The sequence below is a fragment of the Ranitomeya variabilis genome, chromosome 1 (genome assembly GCF_051348905.1).
Source record: "Ranitomeya variabilis isolate aRanVar5 chromosome 1, aRanVar5.hap1, whole genome shotgun sequence".
NCBI classification, from domain to species: Eukaryota; Metazoa; Chordata; class Amphibia; order Anura; family Dendrobatidae; genus Ranitomeya; species Ranitomeya variabilis.
Window position 1 is genome coordinate 788041108 of NC_135232.1, and position 21402 is coordinate 788062509.

The window sequence follows — 21402 nt, forward strand, 5'->3', positions numbered from 1 at the left end:
TCAGAATCAGTGGGATACGTTGAAGCGTTCTAGAGTTACATAAAGTGACAGTGGTCAGAATTGTAAAAACTGGCTTGGTCATTAAGGTCAAAATTGGCTCTGTCACTAAGGGGTTTAAATGGCTGTCCAAAATCTAGGATGGGTCATCAACATCTGATCGGTCAGCTGTTTCTGTCAGCAAGCTGGCAATCAGTAGTGGGGGAGGGGGTTACACAGATTAGCTGTACTGGTTTGCATGTGACACCTAGTCCGGAAGTGATAATCTCCAGAAGAGAAAACACTGATTGTATTAAAACTAAAGAAAGCGACATATCTGAAATCAGGCTCTCTGCCCCTATATTAGGCTATGCTCAAATTAAACATCAACATCTGCTGACAAGTTCCCTTTAAGCAACCAATAGAGAACCTTAGATGTTTGCTCTTTTTATGAAATATATCAAATTTTGAACATCATACACAAACTGTTAAGTACGTTTAACCTCTTTATTCAGGTCATCGGCATTACAAAAATAACGATTGTAACCAGATACATGTGATTTTAACAAAACTACGTATGCCTGAACAGCAATCTAGCTGCATGAAATTCCAGTGTGTGAATTTTCAATGAAGCATGTGAACACATTCAGTTTTTAACAAAAAAAAAAAAAAAAAAAAAAAAAAAAAAAAAAAGCTGAAAAGAACACTGCTGTACTTGGCAACCAGGAACTTACAGAACTTTTACACATGCTCCTTTAAAGGATGAAAATTGCATTTTCTTACAGAGGGAAAAAAAAAAATAATGATTAGCTCCAACTGTTGCCATGACTACGGCAAAATATTTGAGCACGTAGCCAATGCAATTGAAGAACTGAAACCCTTATTTGTTTAGGACATTCCTAACGAGAAGCAAGTGGAGAAATGTGCTTTGCATGTTCTTGGTGGGGGAATCTATTCAGTGAACTCTCCTGGGGGATGGATTTATGAACTTCCATGTTTTTACTTTTGGTACAAACTGCCAGTGCCAATCAGTGAAATAAGACCGTTCAGTACAGAGGATTGTGTTACGCTATGAGGTCATCAGGGACATTAACTACTTCACAACTGGCAGGTTTTTTGTTTTTTTTTACATCTCACATTCGCATTTAAAGGGGTTATTCCACAAAGTACATTTTAATCAATAGATATTGGAATAACAACAAGTTCCACAATTGGATGTGATTAAAAAACTATTCCTGTGCTGAGATAATCTTATAAATGTGCCCCTGTTGTGTGCTGTGTAATGGCCGTGTCTGACCGTACAGGAACATTGTGTGATCACACCACAGCTCCTGGGCAGGGGAGGAAGCAAAAGAGAGTATACAGTATGCTATCCTGTCTGTATACTCTTTTGCTTCCTCCCCTGCCCAGGAGCTGCTGTATGATCAGACCATGTCCCTGTACAGTCAGACACGGCCATTACACAGCACACAGCAGGGGCACATGTATAAGATTATCTCAGCACAGGAGATTATTTTTTTATTTATTTAAACACATCCAATTATGGAACCTATTTTTATTCAAAAATCTATTAACTAAAATGTACTTTGTTCACGGGAAACCCCCTTTAAGAGAATCTCAGTTATAGTTGAACACCAGTGATCGGGTTATCCAGTACTTACCTTTTCTTTGCTGATCCAGAGACTCCCAAGTGGTCACACTGGTCTTTAGTTAGCTTCGCAATAATGATAATTAAGTAGGGTACGCGTCTGCAGTAGTCATGTGCTAGTTGATTTTTTTTTATTTTTTTTTAACAGAGAAAAACCCTAAAAAGTTCCACCTGGGCACCAGTGCTGGATTAGCAAAGAATAGAAGTACTGGATTTTTTTTTTTTAGTTTTTGCTGTCATTTTATTTTTCGAAGATGATAACCCCTTTAAGTGTGATCAGCGCAGCTCACCAAGAAACTAATGAGCAGCACCAGCTTTGATGAAATTTGGTCGTGACGCAGACTGTCATTAGATAGCCAAGGCCCAAGTGTTAAGTCACCATGGTGCATCCCTTGCAGATCGCTCTTTTAAGCTTGAGAAATGCATGTTCTGCTGTCATGTGCAGGTTATTAATACTAAAAAAGTTTACACAGTTGTTACAAGTGATGAGCAAACGTGCTGGGATAAGGTGTTATCTGAGCATGCTCGGGTGCTAACCGAGTGTCTTTGGCATGCTCAAAAATATGATTGAGTCCCCCGTGCCTGTATGCTGCAACATATGCAGGGATTGTCAGTTAGGCAATCCTTGCATGTGTTGCAGCTGTCTAACAGCCACAAGACATACAGCCGCGGGGACTTGAACATATTTTCTAGCGCACCAAAGTCACTCGGTTAGCACCCGAGCTTGCTCAGATAACACCTTATCCAACAAGTTTGCTCATATCTAATGTGTACCCCATTTCAGATTCTCTCAGAAATCATAAATCCATTTTAAGAAACCTCAGTTAGTAAATTCATTGGCCTCGGAGGATCATCAGTGCCAAGACTATACCAAAGACCAAAACTGGAAAAGCTGATGAAGAATCAAAATTCTGGGCAGAGGTCAGGGGATTATTAGCAAACTAGAGACTTCACACTTTTCAATGCAAGGTTTGCCCAAACAGATGTTATGTATACTTTTTTTGGGGGAAAAAAACAAATAAAAAAACTTTTACACCCAATCAAGGTTCACTGTTTTCCTGCTTGCCGTCCTGGTTTTTTATCTTGGCCCCCTCGGCCTCCACCTGGCATGCCTCTACCTCGTCCCCCAAAGACACCTGTGGCAAAAAAGACAAAAAAAATAACTAAAAAAGGGACTGAGAAAATTAACAACGAAAGTGTAGTCTTTAGACCAAAGTGAGTGTGATGAGAAGAGGCATAATTATAGACGGAGCGCAAATCTTAACCAGAGCATAATTTTCTTGGTACAGATGCCATAAACCAAAGGGAAACACTGACTGTATCCTATCCTACATCTGTCTAATGTGTAAAATACTGCCATCTAGTGGCTTAACATTTGGTATAGGGTGCAACTGATAGTAACAAAAATGTACCTCTCCCAGATCCACCAGCCCCTCTGCCTTTCATCTGCTTTTGCTGCTGCATTCCACCACGACCTCTGCCCTTTGACATCACTTCTTCTTTCACCATATCAATAATTTCATCGGGGATTCGCAGGTATTTAATTGTGCTGCCACGTATGTAGCATTCAGGAATTCTCCAGAATTTGTCACCATCCTGTTAAAAGATGACAGAGACCATGTTAAGTTTTGTACTTTATGGTAAGTTGTATATAAAACAAAAGCCTATCATCAACATCTTGGGAGATGAGATCTCCATCTGCGCCTGCTCCGCCCCCGGGCAGCTATTTTCCCAAAGTCCACCGTATAGTAAACCATGCAAGGCCAGTTTCCTGATATTTCCAGTACTGGAAAAACTGGTACCGGAGATATCAGTGTCCATGTGTGTACTACGTACGGCACATGTGAGGCAACCGTGTGCCGCATCAGTACCACACGGACGGCCGCCAGGGAAGAAGCACTACAGTAAGCGCTGTTTCTCGGCGGCTGGTGCTGAAGCAGACATCATTCTCCTCTGCTCTGCCGGCGATTGGTGCAAGCAGAGGAGAATGATATCTGAATGATGACACCTCTCCATTACTAAGCCATGGGCTTGATGTCACCTGTCATTACAGAGGTGACATCAACCCCACAAATATTACCCCACTTGCCACCGCTACAGGGCAAGTGGGACGAGCCTGGCAAAGCTCCAGAATTGGCACGTCTAATAGATGCGCCTTTTCTTGGCAGTTGCAGGCTGCTGTTTTTAGGCTGGGGGGCCTATATCAATGGCCCCTTACCAGGCTGAGAATAGCTGCCCCCAGCTGTCTGCTTTAGCAAGGCTGGTTGTCAAAAATGGGAGGACCCCATGCCATTTTTTAAAATTATTTATTTAAATTAAAAAAACAGCATGGGGACCCCTCTATTCTTGATAACTAACCTTGCAGAAGCTGACAGTTGCAGCTCCCAGCTGTTAGCTTTGTCTGGTTGGTTCAAGAAAATAGGGGGGAACCTACGTCGGGTTTTTCATTCATTTATTTAGTTAGATCGCAGGCGGCGTCTGTGGAATACCCCAATCATCCGCTCCTGTTGTCACTGTTATTAGCGGCAGCAAGTGTCAGATGATGGGGGAAAGGGTCCCAAAAGCCCCCCCCACCTGCTGTCATCATTCGGACATCATTCTCGTCTGCTCGCGCCAATCGTCGGCAGAGCAGGGGAGAATGAGGAGAGCCGGCTTCAGCACCAGCCACAGGGGAAAAGCGCTTACTGTAGCGGTTCTTCCCCCGCAGACAGCATCCATGTGAGGTACGTGTTTACACGGACCCATTGACTTGAATGGGTCCGTGCAGCTGCACAAAAATGGACATGTCTACATGTGGGTCACACAGTCCGTGAAAAAACACAGATATGTGCACAGACCCATTCATTTATCCTGGTAAATATGGTCCCCTCATTCCCATCCTGGTATGCATGAATCCATCCTTATTCTGGTATGATTGGCCCCATCCCAGTTCTGGTATACATGGTCCCATTCTTATTCTGATATGATTGATTGGCCCCATCCAGTTCCTGGTATGATTGATTGGCCCCATCCCAGTCCTGGTATCCATGGCCCCATCAGAAAAGATTTAAATAAAAAAAAAAAAAAAACCCTTTAGGCTATGTGCACACGTTCAGGATTTCTTGCAGAAATTTCCTGAGCAAAACAGGATATTTTCTGCAAGAAATCCGCATGCGTTTTTCTCGCGTTTTTGGTGCGTTTTTTTCCGGAGGTTCCCAATGCAATAATATAGTGGGAAATCCGCAAAAAATCCGCAAAATTAATGAACATGCTGCGTTTTTTTACTGCGATGTGTTTTTTTCACGGAAAAAAACGCATCATGTGCACAAGAATTGCGGAATGCATTCTAAATGATGGGATGTATAAGGTATGCGTTTTTATAGCGAAAAAACACGCGACAAATCTGCAACGTGTGCACACAGCCTTACTCTTACCTTCCTACACTCTCTCGCAGTCGCAGGGTCCTGCTCCGGTGCCAGCAGCTGCTTAAAGGGTACCTGTCACCCCCCCAGGCGTTTTTAACTAAAAGAGCCACCTTGTGCAGCACTAATGCTGCATTCTGTGAAGGTGGCTCTTCTTTTTGTGCTCCCTTCCAACGCTGAAATATTACTTTTTATAATTTGCGAGCCATACCTTTAGTCTGTCCAGGGGCACATCTTTTCTTCCGGACACAACCGCCTCCCAGCCATCACTCAGCCTCTCCGTGTGCCACCTCCTCTGCCTTCAGTAACGTACCCGGCGCCTGCGCTGTGCTTTCCTTTTTCGGGCATGCGCCGTTTGCCCGAAAAAGGAAATTGCAGCGCAGGTGCCGGGTAAGTTACTGAAGGCAGAGGAGGCGACGCCCGGCGCAAGGTGGGGCTGAGGGATGGCTGGGAGGTGGTTGTGTCCGAGGGAAAAGACGTACCCCCCCCCCCCCCAGACAGACTAAAGGTATGGCGCGCAAGTTATAAAAAGTAATATTGCAGCGTTGGAAACTTGGAAGGGACCCCCCAAAAAAGAGCCACCTTCACAGAATGCAGCATTAGTGCTGCACAAGGTGGCTCTTTTAGTTAAATACGCCGGGGGGTCGTTGGTTCCCTTTAATGCTTGTAAGCAGCGCATGACAGGGACATCATGCGCTGTTCACAAGCAGAGCTGCCGGAATACTCACCGGGTGTTCATCGGAGATCAAGGCGAGTATCAATTCCTCTTCAGTAGCGCGCAGTGTCAGCCGCCTGCTTCCTGCTGAATTTTCTGAATATTCATTTATCTTAAGTTTTGGCACACGTGACCGCTGGCTACAGCAGGAAGGTTCCGGCTCGCTGACACTGCACGCTACTGAAGAGGAATGGATACTCACCGCGAACTCCGATGAACACCCGGGTGAGTATACCGGCAGCTCTGCTTGTGAACAGAGCATGGTGTCCCTGCCATGCGCTGCTTACAAGCATTAAGCAGCTGCTGGCACCGGAGCAGGACGCTGCGACTGCGAGGAGGGTAAGAGTAAAGGTTTGGTTTTTTTATTCTTTTCTGATGGGCCCATGGATACCAGGACTGGGATGGGGCCAATCATACCAGCAAGGGGATGGGGCCAATCAATCATACAAGGATGCCAGGAAGAAATGAATATTAATTGCCCTCCTCGCCCATGGGCGTGAAATGCAGTGCATAGTCATTTCTCTTTAGCATTGGGCACAGGAGTTAGTCGGAGCCGCTGGCTCCTGTCTCCGTGACCCGCTGCTCCTCCAATACCGCTCCCTCACCTCCCCACCACAGCCAATATATCCGGACTATAAGACGCACCCCCCATTTTCCTCCACATTTTGGGAGGGGAAAAGTGCGTCTTATAGTGCAAAAAATATGGCACCTTTTTACCACAAAAATGTTGTTTTGGCCCCAGATTTTATATTTTCAAACATGGAAGTGGGTAAAAATGGCAACAAAATGCGTCCCACAATTTCTACTGAACATGGCAATACCCCATATGTGGCTGTACAGTACTACTTAGCCATATGGCAAGGCAGGGACAGAGCGCTTTTTGACTCGAGAGAGAAGATATTACTAGAATAGTGTGTAGACTCCATATACAGAGCCCCTAAGTGCTAGAAGAGAAGAGTTCTCCCTCAAGTGACCCCATTTTAGAAATTATACCCCTTTCAGAATTTATCTACAGGTGTAGCGACTATTTTGACTCCATTGGCGTTTTCCAGAAACAAGCAGCAGTGGAGTTGCAGAGTGAAAATTGCAAACTGCCGTTGTAGTGACCAGTACATTATGCCCAGCTCATACTTCTGGAGACACGCACCTGTAGATTAGGCGGGCTCTCATTGTTACAAAAATGCCAAACTTGTGGATGCTAATTGTGGTTTAGGCACACTGTGGGGTCAGAATGGAGGGGGCAGTTGGATTTGAGAGAGGAAAATGTGTTGAATTTTTTTTTTTTTTGGGGGGGTGGTGCAAGGAGCTATAGCACTTTTCCAGAGCCTTTGAACTAGGCTTTTTTTTTTTGTGCATCGAGTTGAAGCTTTTGTTGGGAAAATGTTATGTAACATTCGGGATCACATTTATCAGGGGCTCGACGATGAACACTTACATTGAGGCTGCCTCATTTTAGTAGATGGATCCCTTTAGGGGTTTCATCTGAAACAAGTCACTGAGATTTCTCAGTGACTTGTTTCAGATGAAACCCCTAAAGGGATCCATCTACTAAAATGAGGCAGCAGCATTACTCTGAACTTCGTCTGGCCTCTTTTCAGCAATGTCCTTTTCAGAAGAGCACAAAACTGTGGCACGCCTAACTAGACGGACACCGCCGAATTATAGGCCAGACAGAGTCCAAAGTGCCTCCATCGGCCTCATAGGGATCTTCCATTGGGGGCTCCGTCTGAATCATGTAATTCAGATATTTACACAAAACCCGAGTGTAAGCGCTCAGCCTAGAGCACAGGATAAGCCTTACTGTGATCTTTGGGAGGAAGAATGAACAAAAAATTGTTCCTTGTGATTAGACAACTTTAATATTCGGATCGGATGCATACTAGATTTATATCTGTTTTTTCCATTTGGCTGCTGTGGCACACTAAAAGACGCTTTTTATTGCAACAAGTTTTTGCATCCCCACATTTAGATAGCTATAATTTTTCCATATTCCATATGTCTGCTGACAGTCATGTGAGGGCTTGTTTTTTTTTACATTTACGGGCACATGACATTTTTTGATCACTTTCTATTCCAATTTTCTGAAGGCACAATTAACAAAAACTAGCCATTCAGGAATTGTTTTTTTATGTCATTATGTGTGTGGTAAAATTATAAGGCAGCTTTATTCTACAGGTCAGTACGATTACAGCGATACCGCATTGAAATAATTTTCCTAGGTTTTGGCGCTTTTACGCAATAAAAACTGTTTTACAGAAAAAATAATTATTTTTGCATCACTGGTTTCAGAGAGCTATAACTTTTATTGTTACACAGATAGAGCTATATGACTATTTACATTCGTCTTTTTCATCGCGCTTTATTCCACCTTTTGTTCGAACGTATGATGATAAAGCATACATTTTGGCCTCTTTTTAACGGAGTTCACTCAAGGGGTTAACTAGTGAGACAATTCTATAGGGTGGGCCGTTCCAGACGCAGCGATACCAAATGTGTACTTGTTTAGTTTTATTTTTACATAATTGTATTTATTGGCTTAATATTTTTCTTTTTTTCTCTAATTTTGAGACTTTTTTTTACAATTTCTATTAACTTTTACATTGTCTCAGGGTGGGACATCAACTTTCCAGTGATAGATCGCTGAACTAATACTCTGCAATGCTTCTGCATTGTAGGGCATTAGATCAGCGTCTCTCAGGCAGGGAGGAGGTGTGTCAGTTTTTGCTCTGAACAGGAGCTTACAGCCATCTTTCGGTAACCATGAAGACCACCGTCGAAGGGAGCACATAGGGAGCTCCATCCCTCCGCGATGTTGTGGCTACTGTTGACAGCGACATCAGAGGGGCTTAAAGTCCAAGATCGGTGCTAGCACCAATCGTTGGCATTGCTGCAAGGTGTCAGATTTCATATAGAGCTGACACCTGCATTTGATTGTGGCGGCGCTCCGCCTGAGACCGCGTGATTATGACGACATATATATAAGGCGATTTACGGGAATGCAGCTCCCGCGGCGCTGTATATATATGGCGCATGTTGGGAAGGTATTAAGGGCTTAAAAACGAAAAGTTTGAAAACAAAATTTTCTCCAAATTTCCGATTTTTTTCACAAATTTACGCAAGACATATCAAACAAATTTTACCACCATCATAAAGTACAATATGTCACGAAAAACAATCTCCGAATCAATGGGATCCATTGAAGCGTTCCAGAGTTATTACCATAAAGTGACAGTGGTCAGAATGGTAAAATTTGGACAGGTCATGAAGGTGAAAACAGGGTTGGGGGTGAAGGCGTTAAGTCTATGAAAGCCAGAATGAGGCTCTCGTAGACTTACATGGAGAGATTGTGACCTTTATCTCTGATTTCTGGTCAGTCAGAAGTCACGGTCACAAGATGGCGCAGTAAGAGCAATACACGACAGCTGTTGAGTATAATACTAGGGTAAGGTAACTTAGATTAGTGGCACCATTCCAGCGCTAAAATAAACACGCTGACGTTTTGCTTTAATGATGGCAATGTAACACTGCAATTCAGATGCTGTACAGTTGATTAGTATGGGATCCGTTTTTATTTTAACTTGAATAGGCGAGCCTCACCCATGCTGCAATTTTTTTTGCCATGTGGAGATTCGGTCCGTGTGGAAATACAGCTGTCTGAACAGCCTAACTGAATAACATTGGTTTGAGTGCGGTCTTTGGCAGCTCGGTTTTTGTCACGGACCACACTTGGATTGAAAACACGGTTGTGTGAACTTTACTAAATGTGACCCACCTGATAGCAGGAGGAAATCTTTGTGGCTGGATTTACACGCTGAATGTAATCTGCAATGTGCAGCCCTTCAGGTCTGATACATTAGCCAATTTGTGGCATTAAACGACTGACAATCCGCAGCTTGTTTTCAGAGGTAGGTTAATAGCCCGTTTCTACAGGCAGATTGCACGGACGATCCATCACATATATGTTGTCATAGTTCTGGGCGGCACAGCGCCTAATTATTCAGGACGACACAATCCTTCGTCCACCATAAAAGATCTTTTCACCCGACGAATGAGTGCTTTGCTGTTTCGTCTGCAAGATTATTATGCATGGAGTGTTCCTAAGACCTTTAGTTAATTTTACAAATGACTATTTGAAAAAAAAAAAAAAAAGTGTTACCCTCATGTTGTCAGCTATTGATAGGAACAGGACATACCCTAGACGTGCAAATAACCTCACGAAGATTGATGTTCATCCAATTGTCACAGCTCACCAAGTGCCCATTGTAGGTCTCGCCATTCTTTAATTCAACCAACTATTTCAAGGGAAAAAAAAATTATTAGAAACCATCTCTGCTCCGTATAAGCCATCAGGTGCCATTTCATTACATTTTCCAATTCTAAAAAGCTACCGTATATACTCGAGTATAAGCCGAGATTTTCAGCCCAAATTTTTGGGCTGAAAGTGCCCCTCTCGGCTTATACTCGAGTCATGATCGGCGGTGGGGTCGGCGGGTGAGGGGGAGAGAGGACTGTCGCATACTCACCTAGTCCCGGCGCTCCCCCCTGCCCGTCCCACGGTCTTCGGTGCCGCAGCTCTTCCCCTGTTCAGCGGTCACGTGGGACCGCTCATTAAAGTTATGAATATGGACTCCACTCCCATAGGGGTGGAGCCGCATATTCATTCCTCTAATGAGCGGTAACGGTGACCGCTGACAGAGGAAGAGGCTGCGGCACCCGGAGACCAGCTGTCCGGGATAAGGAGCCAGGGACGCCGGGAGCAGGTGAGTATTACATATTTACCTGTCCGCGTTCGACACGCCGGGCGCCGCTGTCTTCCCGTCCTCTTGCTCTGACTGTTCAGGTCAGAGGACGCGATGACATACTAGTGTGCGCGCCGCCCTCTGCCTGAACAGTCAGTGCGGAGAGGCGCCGAGACGGGACGCTGAGGAGCTGCGGGCAGCAAGAGAGGCGAGTATGTCATTTTTTTTTTTATTGCAGCAGCAGCATTATATATGGCACATTTATAAGGAGCATCTATGAGACCATAATGAACGGTGCAGAGCATTCTATATGGCACAGCTTCCTGTGGAGCATCTATGGGGCCATACTGAACGGTGCAGAGCATTATATATGGCACAGCTTTCTATGGAGCATCTATGGGGCCATACTGAACGGTGCAGAGCATTATATATGACACAGCTGTATGTGGAGCATCTATGGGGCCATAATGAACGGTGCAGAGCATTCTATATGGCACAGCTTCCTGTGGAGCATCTATGGGGCCATACTGAACGGTGCAGAGCATTATATATGACACAGCTGTATGTGGAGCATCTATGGGACCATAATGAACGGTGCAGAGCATTCTATATGGCACAGCTTCCTGTGGAGCATCTATGGGGCCATACTGAACGGTGCAGAGCATTATATATGGCACAGCTTTCTATGGAGCATCTATGGGGCCATACTGAACGGTGCAGAGCATTATATATGGCACAGCTTTCTATGGAGCATCTATGGGGCCATACTGAACGGTGCAGAGCATTATATATGACACAGCTGTATGTGGAGCATCTATGGGGCCATAATGAACGGTGCAGAGCATTCTATATGGCACAGCTTCCTGTGGAGCATCTATGGGGCCATACTGAACGGTGCAGAGCATTATATATGGCACAGCTTTCTATGGAGCATCTATGGGGCCATAATGAACGGTGCAGAGCATTATATATGGCACAGCTGTATGTGGAGCATCTATGGGGCCATAATGAACGGTGCAGAGCATTATATATGGCACAGCTTCCTGTGGAGCATCTATGGGGCCATACTGAACGGTGCAGAGCATTATATATGGCACAGCTTTCTATGGAGCATCTATGGGGCCATACTGAACGGTGCAGAGCATTATATATGACACAGCTGTATGTGGAGCATCTATGGGACCATAATGAACGGTGCAGAGCATTCTATATGGCACAGCTTCCTGTGGAGCATCTATGGGGCCATACTGAACGGTGCAGAGCATTATATATGGCACAGCTTTCTATGGAGCATCTATGGGGCCATACTGAACGGTGCAGAGCATTATATATGGCACAGCTTTCTATGGAGCATCTATGGGGCCATAATGAACGGTGCAGAGCATTATATATGGCACAGCTTTCTATGGAGCATCTATGGGGCCATACTGAACGGTGCAGAGCATTATATATGGCACAGCTTTCTATGGAGCATCTATGGGGCCATACTGAACGGTGCAGAGCATTCTATATGGCACAGCTTTCTATGGAGCATCTATGGGGCCATAATGAACGGTGCAGAGCATTATATATGGCACAGCTTTATGTGGAGCATCTATGGGGCCATACTGAACGGTGCAGAGCATTATATATGGCACAGCTGTATGTGGAGCATCTATGGGGCCATAATGAACGGTGCAGAGCATCATATATGACACAGCTGTATGTGGAGCATCTATGGGGCCATAATGAACGGTGCAGAGCATTATATGTGGCACAGCTTTATAAGGCGCATCTATGGGGCCATAATGAACGGTGCAGAGCATTATATGTGGCACAGCTTTATAAGGAGCATCTATGGGGCCATAATGAATGGTGCAGAGCATTCTATATGGCACAGCTTTATGTGGAGCATCTATGGGGCCATACTGAACGGTGCAGAGCATTATATGTGGCATAGCTTTATATGGAGCATCTATGGGGCCATACTGAACGGTGCAAAGCATTCTATATGGCACAGCTTTCTATGGAGCATCTATGGGGCCATACTGAACGGTGCAGAGCATTATATATGGCACAGCTGTATGTGGAGCATCTATGGGGCCATAATGAACGGTGCAGAGCATTATATATGGCACAGCTGTATGTGGAGCATCTATGGGGCCATAATGAACGGTGCAGAGCATTATATGTGGCACAGCTTTATAACGAGCATCTATGGGGCCATAATGAACGGTGCAGAGCATTATATATGGCACAGCTATATGTGGAGCATCTATGGGGCCATAATGAACGGTGCAGAGCATTATATGTGGCACAGCTTTATATGGAGCATCTTATGGGGCCATAATGAACGGTACGGGGCATCTATTTTTATTTTTGAAATTCACCGGTAGCTGCTGCATTTTCTACCCTAGGCTTATACTCGAGTCAATAAGTTTTCCCAGTTTTTTGTGGCAAAATTAGGGGGGGGTCGGCTTATACTCGAGTATATACGGTATTTTTTATGCAGAACATTTTGATACCATGCTAAAAATAAAAAAAAATAATTAAAAAAAAGACTAGATCCCAGATTCATAAAACCTCTTGCACCCGGAATCTAGTGTAAAAAGATTGGAAAACCTGTGCGCAATGCTGTACTAAATTGTTACGACTTTTGCTGTTTTCACCCCATTTTGTTGGAGCTGGGGCGAGATGTGGTATTGTGACCTCTACACATCAAATTCATGATGAGGGGTAGCTATCCTCATGCCACATATCTTACTCCAGTCTCTATGCACGCAGGCACACATCACTTTGCGCCGCTACATGAATCAGACACCTTGTACTCTACCTCGCCCCCTCCAAGACCAGCGTAAAGGTCAGGGCCGTCATGTTTCCCCAGAATGCGACTCCATGAGAACTTACCATAGGGTGGTTCTGGGCAGTCTTCAATAAAGATAAAGGAAGCTGCAAACAATAAGGAATAAGGCGTTAGCTAGGTTGAAAAGACAGCAGCTAAAATGCACGCAGAAAAGTTCTATCATGTACTGAGAACGCTATCACTATATGGGGTGCTGCACTCCCTATAGCAGCCTCTCTTCTGCTTACCTCTTGTAGTGCTGCCCTGTAAGCCATTACAATAGAACAACCACACAAGGCTTTAAGGAAACTGCCTGCTTTCTCCTCTAAGGCTTCTAGCCTTTAAAAGGTAATCCGTCAGCAAAAAATGACTGTTCAAACCAAGCCCATTCATTCAGTACAACCTAGTAGTGACCAATCAATTGTTACCACCTTTCCAACTACTTGTTTCCCATCTGTCTGTACCCTCCTTGGCTCCTGTAACATTAAGTTCTCAATCAAGGAAGAGGAGGGTAGATAGAGATGAAAAGCAGTTGTGATGGAAGGTGTAGTCAACTGTTGACCACACCAAGGGTGCAACAAGCACCTGTGCTTTGTTTGAGCTGACAGACTACATTCAAAGGGAGCCTGTTAGTTTTTGTTGTGCAATCTGACAGCAGTATGAAGTAGGGAGAGAAACCCAGATTCCAGCAATGTATCACTTAGTTTCCTGGGTGCAGCAGGTATGATAGAGCCACAGTTTCTTCTCCTGCAGATCTCCCAGAGTTTACATAACCCGCCTACAGCACAGCTTTCTGTGTACAATGTATAGTGGCAGAGCGCTGCTAATCCGTGCTGGGGGCAGGGTAGGACTAGGAGGCACGAGGCCAGTTGTCCTCAAGTGATAATCTCTAGAAAAATGGCACCGGCGTCACATGAGCAGTAGCATTTATGGGATCACCGATAGATGCTACTGCGCAGGCACAGCCGGGTGCCATTTTGAGAGAGAATTTTTTTTTTTCTGAATGTATGTCACCAAATAAAATGAATGGACATTATACATACGATCCTGCGCTGCCTGCTGGATGTGAAATTATTTTTTCAAAACATTCAGTATATAAAATAGGGGGAAGGTCAGTGACCTTTCTTAAGCCCATGAGGATGAATACCAAAGCAGAGCACCACATGAAGATCCTCACAGGCTGCGGAACATATCATTAACTCAAAACTACAAATACAGATTACCAAGAACCACAAGACGGATTTTATCAAGGTATCTTTTTAATCAGTATATAACGGTGCCGACCTGAGACTGCCGGTAGGTTACTGCACACATTCCTACTGACAGATTCCCTTTAAATGTTGTAGATAATGTGCACGACTTTTATTACAGTGGTGTTCAAAAGTCCTGCATAGGCATAGGATTAATTGATTTTTCAAGTTTTAAACGTTTTCTGTCGAATATCTTCAATGCCAATATGACATATTATATATGGTTTTGTTCAGAATACAATTTTGCATTCTCTCCCTGTAATATTTTTAGCTTTTGAAGCAGTTTTGCCTGAAATTATTGCAACAATATAGGAACTGAAAGCACAACTAAATATTGTACAGCTTCAGATCCAAAATCAGCCAATCACAGATGAGGTTCTTGTGACCAATCATAACTTGGATATGGCAGCCAATCACGCATTACATTGCATCACATCTGCTGCTTTGTTTGTTTGTTTTATCTGTTGGTCTATCTAGTGAATCATACTGTAGAGTTTTATGATGGGAGCCTTCAGATTTTTGTCAGCGGAGGATCGTGTGCGAGTTGTGGTGCTACATGAAGAGGGTGAACTGGCCCCCAGATCGCAAGGAAGGTCGGCTGTAATCAGAGTACAGTCGTAAGAATTTTGCAGAAACATAAGCAGCTTGGAATTACCCAGGACAGGCCCAGATCTGGTCGGCCCAGAAAGTCAACTAAAAGGGAGGATGGGGCTGTATGGCAGCCAATGGTGTTGGAAGGCTTCATATTGTGGAGGGTACGGTTAATGCAAAAAAATACATAGACATCCTTAATAAGAAAATGCTGCCTTCTCCTCAACACCTGTTTTCAGGGGATTATATCTTCCAGGATGATAATGCTCCTTGTCACAGAGCTAAGACAGTAACGGAATGGTAAAAAAAGAACAAGGTGGCTACTATTGACTGGCCAGCTCAGTCCCCGGACCTCAATCCAATTGAAAATTTGTGGCACAAGGTATCATTAGAGATATATAGAAAACAGCCAAGGACCAAGAGTGAGTTGATTGAGGCGCTGATACAGTCGTGGAACCACATCATCACTCGTGAACATCTGCAGAAGCTTGTTCACTCAATGCCACAGAGATGCAAGCTGGTGCTCAAGAGCAAACGCTGGCCAATAAAGTATTAGAAGCTAAAGATGCACTAAAAAAGCCCTTTTCAGGACTCTGAATTAAATAAAAAATAATAAATCTTAAAAAGTAAAATTTAAGTCTGTGTTACCTTGCATTGGAAGTTAATGAACTTGGAAACCTGTTCACCATTCTACACACTTTACTGGTGTAGGTATGGTTATGCTGTAAAAAAATTTATCAAAAATGCGCATACCATAACAATTTATACACTTGGGACATTCAAAAATGAGTATGGCAAACAATGAGGGATTACAAAAACATATATGTTCCACCAGTTTCACTGTAGCGATGCAGAAGTATGAAACATATAGTTTTCTTCACGCCAGATGCAGGACTTTTGAACACCATTGTATGTTTGAATTTTTTTCTGACTGCATCAACAGAGGCAGATGTATCTACCTCCATGAGCCACTGTGATCATTTCTATATATTCATTTCAGAATTTTTTGTGCCTTAGCTGATGACAGCCAATGCCATGTTGCCATTTTTTTTTTCAACAATTTCTCCTGTTCAGCTATGTGCACACGTTGCGGATTTTGCTGCGGATTCGCAGCAGTTTTTCATGAGTTTACAGTACCATGTAAACCTATGGAAAACAAAATCCGCAGTGCACATGCTGTGGAAAAAACTGCGCGGAAACCTAGCGTTGTTTATTCCGCAGCATGTCAATTCTTTGTGCGGATTCCGCAGCGGTTTACACCTGATCCTCAATAGGATTCCGAAGTTGTAAAACCGCAGGTGGAATCCGCACAAAAAACGCTGGAAATCCGCGGTAATTCCGCAATGCGGATTTACCAAAATCAGTGCGGAAAAATCCGCACACCTTTCCGCAACGTGTGCACATAGCCATAAACTGATGAGCTGGGTCAAAGACACAACACTGGCCATTTGAAGAGTCAAATGAATATAAATGAGCCCACAGCAAACACCATGATGCATTTGCACACCAGCTTCCCTCCAGCATAGCCTGATGGCAGGACAGAGACCACATTGCGTTTTGGCACCGGTTCTGTGGCTCAGTTGGGGCTTACGTCCAAACCCCCTGCAACAAAGGATTCAGACTTGTGTGCCGACAGAGTGAACGTGCGCTCTGACGTGCAGAATATTCCAGCATGTATGCCTAGCAGAGGCTCAGACATATTGCCATTTACTGCAGGGTATTTTCTCATTTTGTTTTTATCTTAGGAGTTGTCTGTTTAGTGGCCAGTGTGAACATGTGCCTACACGTCGCATCCATTCCAACTTATACTCCAGCTCATCTTTTCAGGTTTTTATATTAACAGCAATGTCAAAATGACTTGCTGTGCATACATTCAGTCATTTCGATTTTTTTTTTTTTTTTTAACTGCTTCAGCCATGTTGCGGCGTGTTGACAAGGGCAGAAGATTACACTCATCAGAACAGTACTTAAAAAGATGTCACTACATTGGTTACCCAATATGTGTCGCCCCCTAAGCGCACATTTGGCTACTTCCACTTCACCCCTGTAAAAATCACAAATATTTACCGTAGTTGTAAATAAATTGCAGTTTTTCGCGCATATTAGGGGTTTCGGTGCACATCCCTCTAATTAGCATATTGAGGACTAGCCCTAATCTTGATTGACAGCGCTTGCCTACTAACAGCTGCCTACAGTCATGGCCAAAAGTATTCACACCCCTGCAATTCTGTCAGATAATACTCAGTTTCTTCCTGAAAATGACTGCAAACACAAATTCTTTGGTATTATTATCTTCATTTAATTTGTCTTAAATGAAAAAAAACACAAAAAGAATTGTCCTAAAGCCAAATTGGATATAATTCCACACCAAACAAAAAGGGGGTGGACAAAAGTATTGACACCGTTTGAAAAATCATGTGATGCTTCTCTTATTTGTGTAATTAACAGCACCTGTAACTTACCTGTGGCACCTAACAGGTGTTGGCAATAACTAAATCACACTTGCAGCCAGTTGACATGGATTAAAGTTGACTCAACCTCTGTCCTGTGTCCTTGTGTGTACCACATTGAGCATGGAGAAAAGAAAGAAGACCAAAGAACTGTCTGAGGACTTGAGAAGCCAAATTGTGAGGAAGCATGAGCAATCTCAATGCTACAAGTCCATCTCCAAAGACCTGAATGTTCCTGTGTCTACCGTGCGCAGTGTCATCAAGAAGTTTAAAGCCCATGGCACTGTGGCTAACCTCCCTAGATGTGGACGGAAAAGAAAAATTGACAAGAGATTTCAACGCAAGATTGTGCGGATGTTGGATAAAGAACCTCGACTAACATCCAAACAAGTTCAAGCCGCCCTGCAGTCCGAGGGTACAACAGTGTCAACCCCTACTATCCGTCGGCGTCTGAATGAAAAGGGACTGTATGGTAGGAGACCCAGGAAGACCCCACTTCTTACTCCGAGACATAAAAAAGCCAGGCTGAAGTTTGCCAAAACTTACCTGAAAAAGCCTAAAACGTTTTGGAAGAATGTTCTCTGGTCAGATGAGACAAAAGTAGAGCTTTTTGGGCAAAGGCATCAACATAGAGTTTACAGGAGAAAAAAAGAGGCATTCAAAGAAAAGAACACGGTCCCTACAGTCAAACATGGCGGAGGTTCCCTGATGTTTTGGGGTTGTTTGCTGCCTCTGGCACTGGACTGCTTGACCGTGTGCATGGCTTATGAAGTCTGAAGACTACCAACAAATTTTGCAGCATAATGTAGGGCCCAGTGTGAGAAAGCTGGGTCTCCCTCGGAGGTCATGGGTCTTCCAGCAGGACAATGACACAAAACGCACTTCAAAAAGCACTAGAAAATGGTTTGGGAGAAAGCACTGGAGACTTATAAGGTGGCCAGCAATGAATCCAGACCTGAATCCCATAGAACACCTGTGGAGAGATCTAAAAATGGCAGTTTGGAGAAGGCACCCTTCAAATATCAGGGACCTGGAGCAGTTTGCCAAAGAAGAATGGTCAAAATTCCAGCAGAGCATTGTAGGAAACTCATTGATGGTTACCGGAAGCGGTTGGTCGCAGTTATTTTGGCTAAAGGTTGTGCAACCAAGTATTAGGCTGAGGGTGCCAATACTTTTGTCTGGCCCATTTTTGGAGTTTTGTGTGAAATGATCAATGTTTTGCTTCATTCTCTTTTGAGGTTTTTCATTTAAGACAAAATAATACCAAAGAACTTGTGATTGCAATCATTTTCAGGAAGAAACTGAGTATTATCTGACAGAATTGCAGGGGTGTGAATACTTTCGGCCATGACTGTAAACTCAAATCCTTGCTCCTGCGAGGGCACTAGAAGAGCCTAGAATCATGCACAACAGGTCCGTGTACAGACTCTCGTGGCACACCTGGCCTGCCACTGTGTGTGGTGCTGGGCTCCATCAGTGCGCATGCGCAGGAGCAGCGATGAGTGGATGTAAATGTCGTGTGTAACAGTGACCAGACAGTGGGCACATCATGGGGGGCATCAGAGAACCCTAATTTGCATACATAAAAGCCAATTGATTTGTAACCCTCAATCCGGAGATGTGTATTACTGCTATGATTTCTACAGGGGCTTATTAGGTAGCCCAATTTGTGGACTGACTCCCTTTAAAGGGAATGTGTCACCAGGTTTTCCCATATAAAGTACGGCCACCATCATTAGGGTCTTTTTTCTTACAGTACATTTGAACGCTGTGAAAGTCCCCAATCCTGTCTGCGGACCCCACAAAGCAGCTTTTATTATACTCACACTGCGCTCGGGTCTGATGAATTTGCTGGTATTGATCCGGCCTGTCCTCGTCCTACGTCATCCACACAGGGTCCCCATCGCGCTCCCGCACTGGCGTACTTCCCTGCAGAGGCCAAAGCCGTGGTGTACTGTACAGGGAAAAGGCGCAGACTGCCGATGACCTGGCATTAAAGCCGGCACCTGCGCATTACAGGACTGTGCAGGGAAGTACGCCTGCCCAGGAGAGCCATGAGGACACTGCGTGGATGATGTAGGATGTGTCAGGAGGACGACATCGCAAGAGGAGGCGCCTGATCGAGGCCAGCGATGCCCCCCGGACTGCACCGTCTGTGGGTATAATACCTGGTCTATTCGGGGATCTGCAGATTGGATGGGGGACCATTTTACAGCATTCTATTAACAAAACCCTAATAATGGGGGCTGTAATTTATATGGGAAAACCTGGTGACAAGTTCCTTTCACCAATTCAACCTCTGGTCTACAAAGTTCTCCATCATGCTGCCCCCCTGCTCACCTGCCTACTTACCCTACCCGTGTGCCCTGCGAATAACTCTCCCAAGACTTTCCTCCTGCTGCACCTGATGTCTGGAGTGCGCTACCCTGGGGAATCACACACAGTCCCAAGCATGTCAGTAACCCATCTCTTTGGGCAGGGCCTCCCCATGCCCACACACTGGCCGCTCTCTGCCTCTCCCAATGCCGCGGATGGACACAGTTCCCGCCATAGCTGCACGGTCAGCGGATACCGATCTACGTCTTATGGCGCCAGAGGTAGGCTACGGCTGGAGCTGCTCGGCCTCACCATTTTCCCCGCGCTTCCGTTCCGTTGCTTGGACGACTACTACCCTGCACTGTACCGGCAGCCCTGACTGCTGACGGCCAGCACCAATGAGGAAGCACGCCGCCACACACGGAGCGTGAACTCCTAGGCTTCTTTCACATATGCTTGTAGTCATTTACACTGGCGGCCATTTTTCCGGAGCCAAATTGTATGTAAAGCTTCTAGTAAGCTACCCAAAATGGCCGCGGTACTGAGGACACAGGACAAGTTGTAACTGAAGGTCTGCTGCTGGCGTAGAGAGCTGTTTCTTCCTGTTGGACAAAACTATCTCGCTGTGCCCTCTAGTGGTCAAAACAGATATAGGAAAATACCACGTTTCTACTATTTCTCTGCGCCCTCTAGTGGTAAAGTGAGGTATCGGGCTAGAACCAGCCGAGTCATTCAGGAAAGAGCCTTCCATATAGGATCTCCATGCTCTCTAGTGGCCAGCTTCGGTACTGGTTTGAAACTACTTCATACAGCAGACAGCAATTTCACATGGAGTAAAATAGCCCATGTTCACACACGATAAGAGCTGCCCCTTTTGTAATCCAGAAAGAAAAACGCATCAGCTCACAGTCATCTGAACAATGTATGGAGCTGTGGTGTTCCGCTCTGTACTGTTAAAGGGAACCTGTCACCCCCTTCCAGCCATTATAAATTAAAAGAGCCACCTTGTGCAGCAGTAATGCTGCATTCTGACAAGGTGGCTCTTTTAGTTATTGGTGCAGTCAAAGCAGAAATAAAGCGTTTTAGAATTTCGCAAAAATACCTGTCTTTGGCCCTGGAGGCAGGTCTTAACCCCCCTGCTGCACACGCCATACTGCTGTCACTCAAGGCTTCTTCGGCGCCGGGCGCCGCCCCCTCCGCGCTGTTTTCAAATCACATCCGGCACCTGCGCTGTTTTGTTCTGCCTGGGGCAGGCGCAGTGAACGCTGCCCGTCTGACCTCAGATGCAGTCTCGCAGACTGTGCCTGTGCGGCCACCCAGCTTGTGAATCCCAGCCCCGCAGTGTGTTATGCATTATGCCGATCACCGATCCACAGGTTAGGTAGGGGATAACTTTATTGATCGGTGGAATCCAACTATTGGAAACCCCACCGATCGGAAGAACGGTGAACTTTTATCCCCATTTTAAAATGGAGCCGCAGATGGGATTTCTGAC

At 44.8% G+C, this 21402-nt stretch overlaps 1 protein-coding gene across 2 annotated transcripts; it reads right to left on the reverse strand.

The window, feature by feature from the left end:
* Window positions 1-469: 469 nt before the first annotated feature.
* Window positions 470-20442, reverse strand: LSM4 (LSM4 homolog, U6 small nuclear RNA and mRNA degradation associated). 2 transcript variants are annotated; one of them, XM_077272962.1, is made up of 6 exons: window positions 20220-20442; window positions 13366-13407; window positions 9934-10032; window positions 3037-3220; window positions 1448-2760; window positions 470-1307 (listed from the first exon to the last, which is right to left on the reverse strand). In XM_077272962.1, exons 1-5 carry the CDS (start codon window positions 20220-20222, stop codon window positions 2672-2674), a joined length of 417 nt encoding a protein of 138 aa, XP_077129077.1. In that variant the 5' UTR covers window positions 20223-20442; the 3' UTR covers window positions 470-1307; window positions 1448-2671. The 2 variants fall into 2 exon arrangements, with proteins under 2 accessions (XP_077129077.1, XP_077129068.1); XM_077272953.1 differs by having other exon boundaries at window positions 470-1304; window positions 1407-2760.
* Between the last annotated feature and the right edge of the window lie 960 nt (window positions 20443-21402).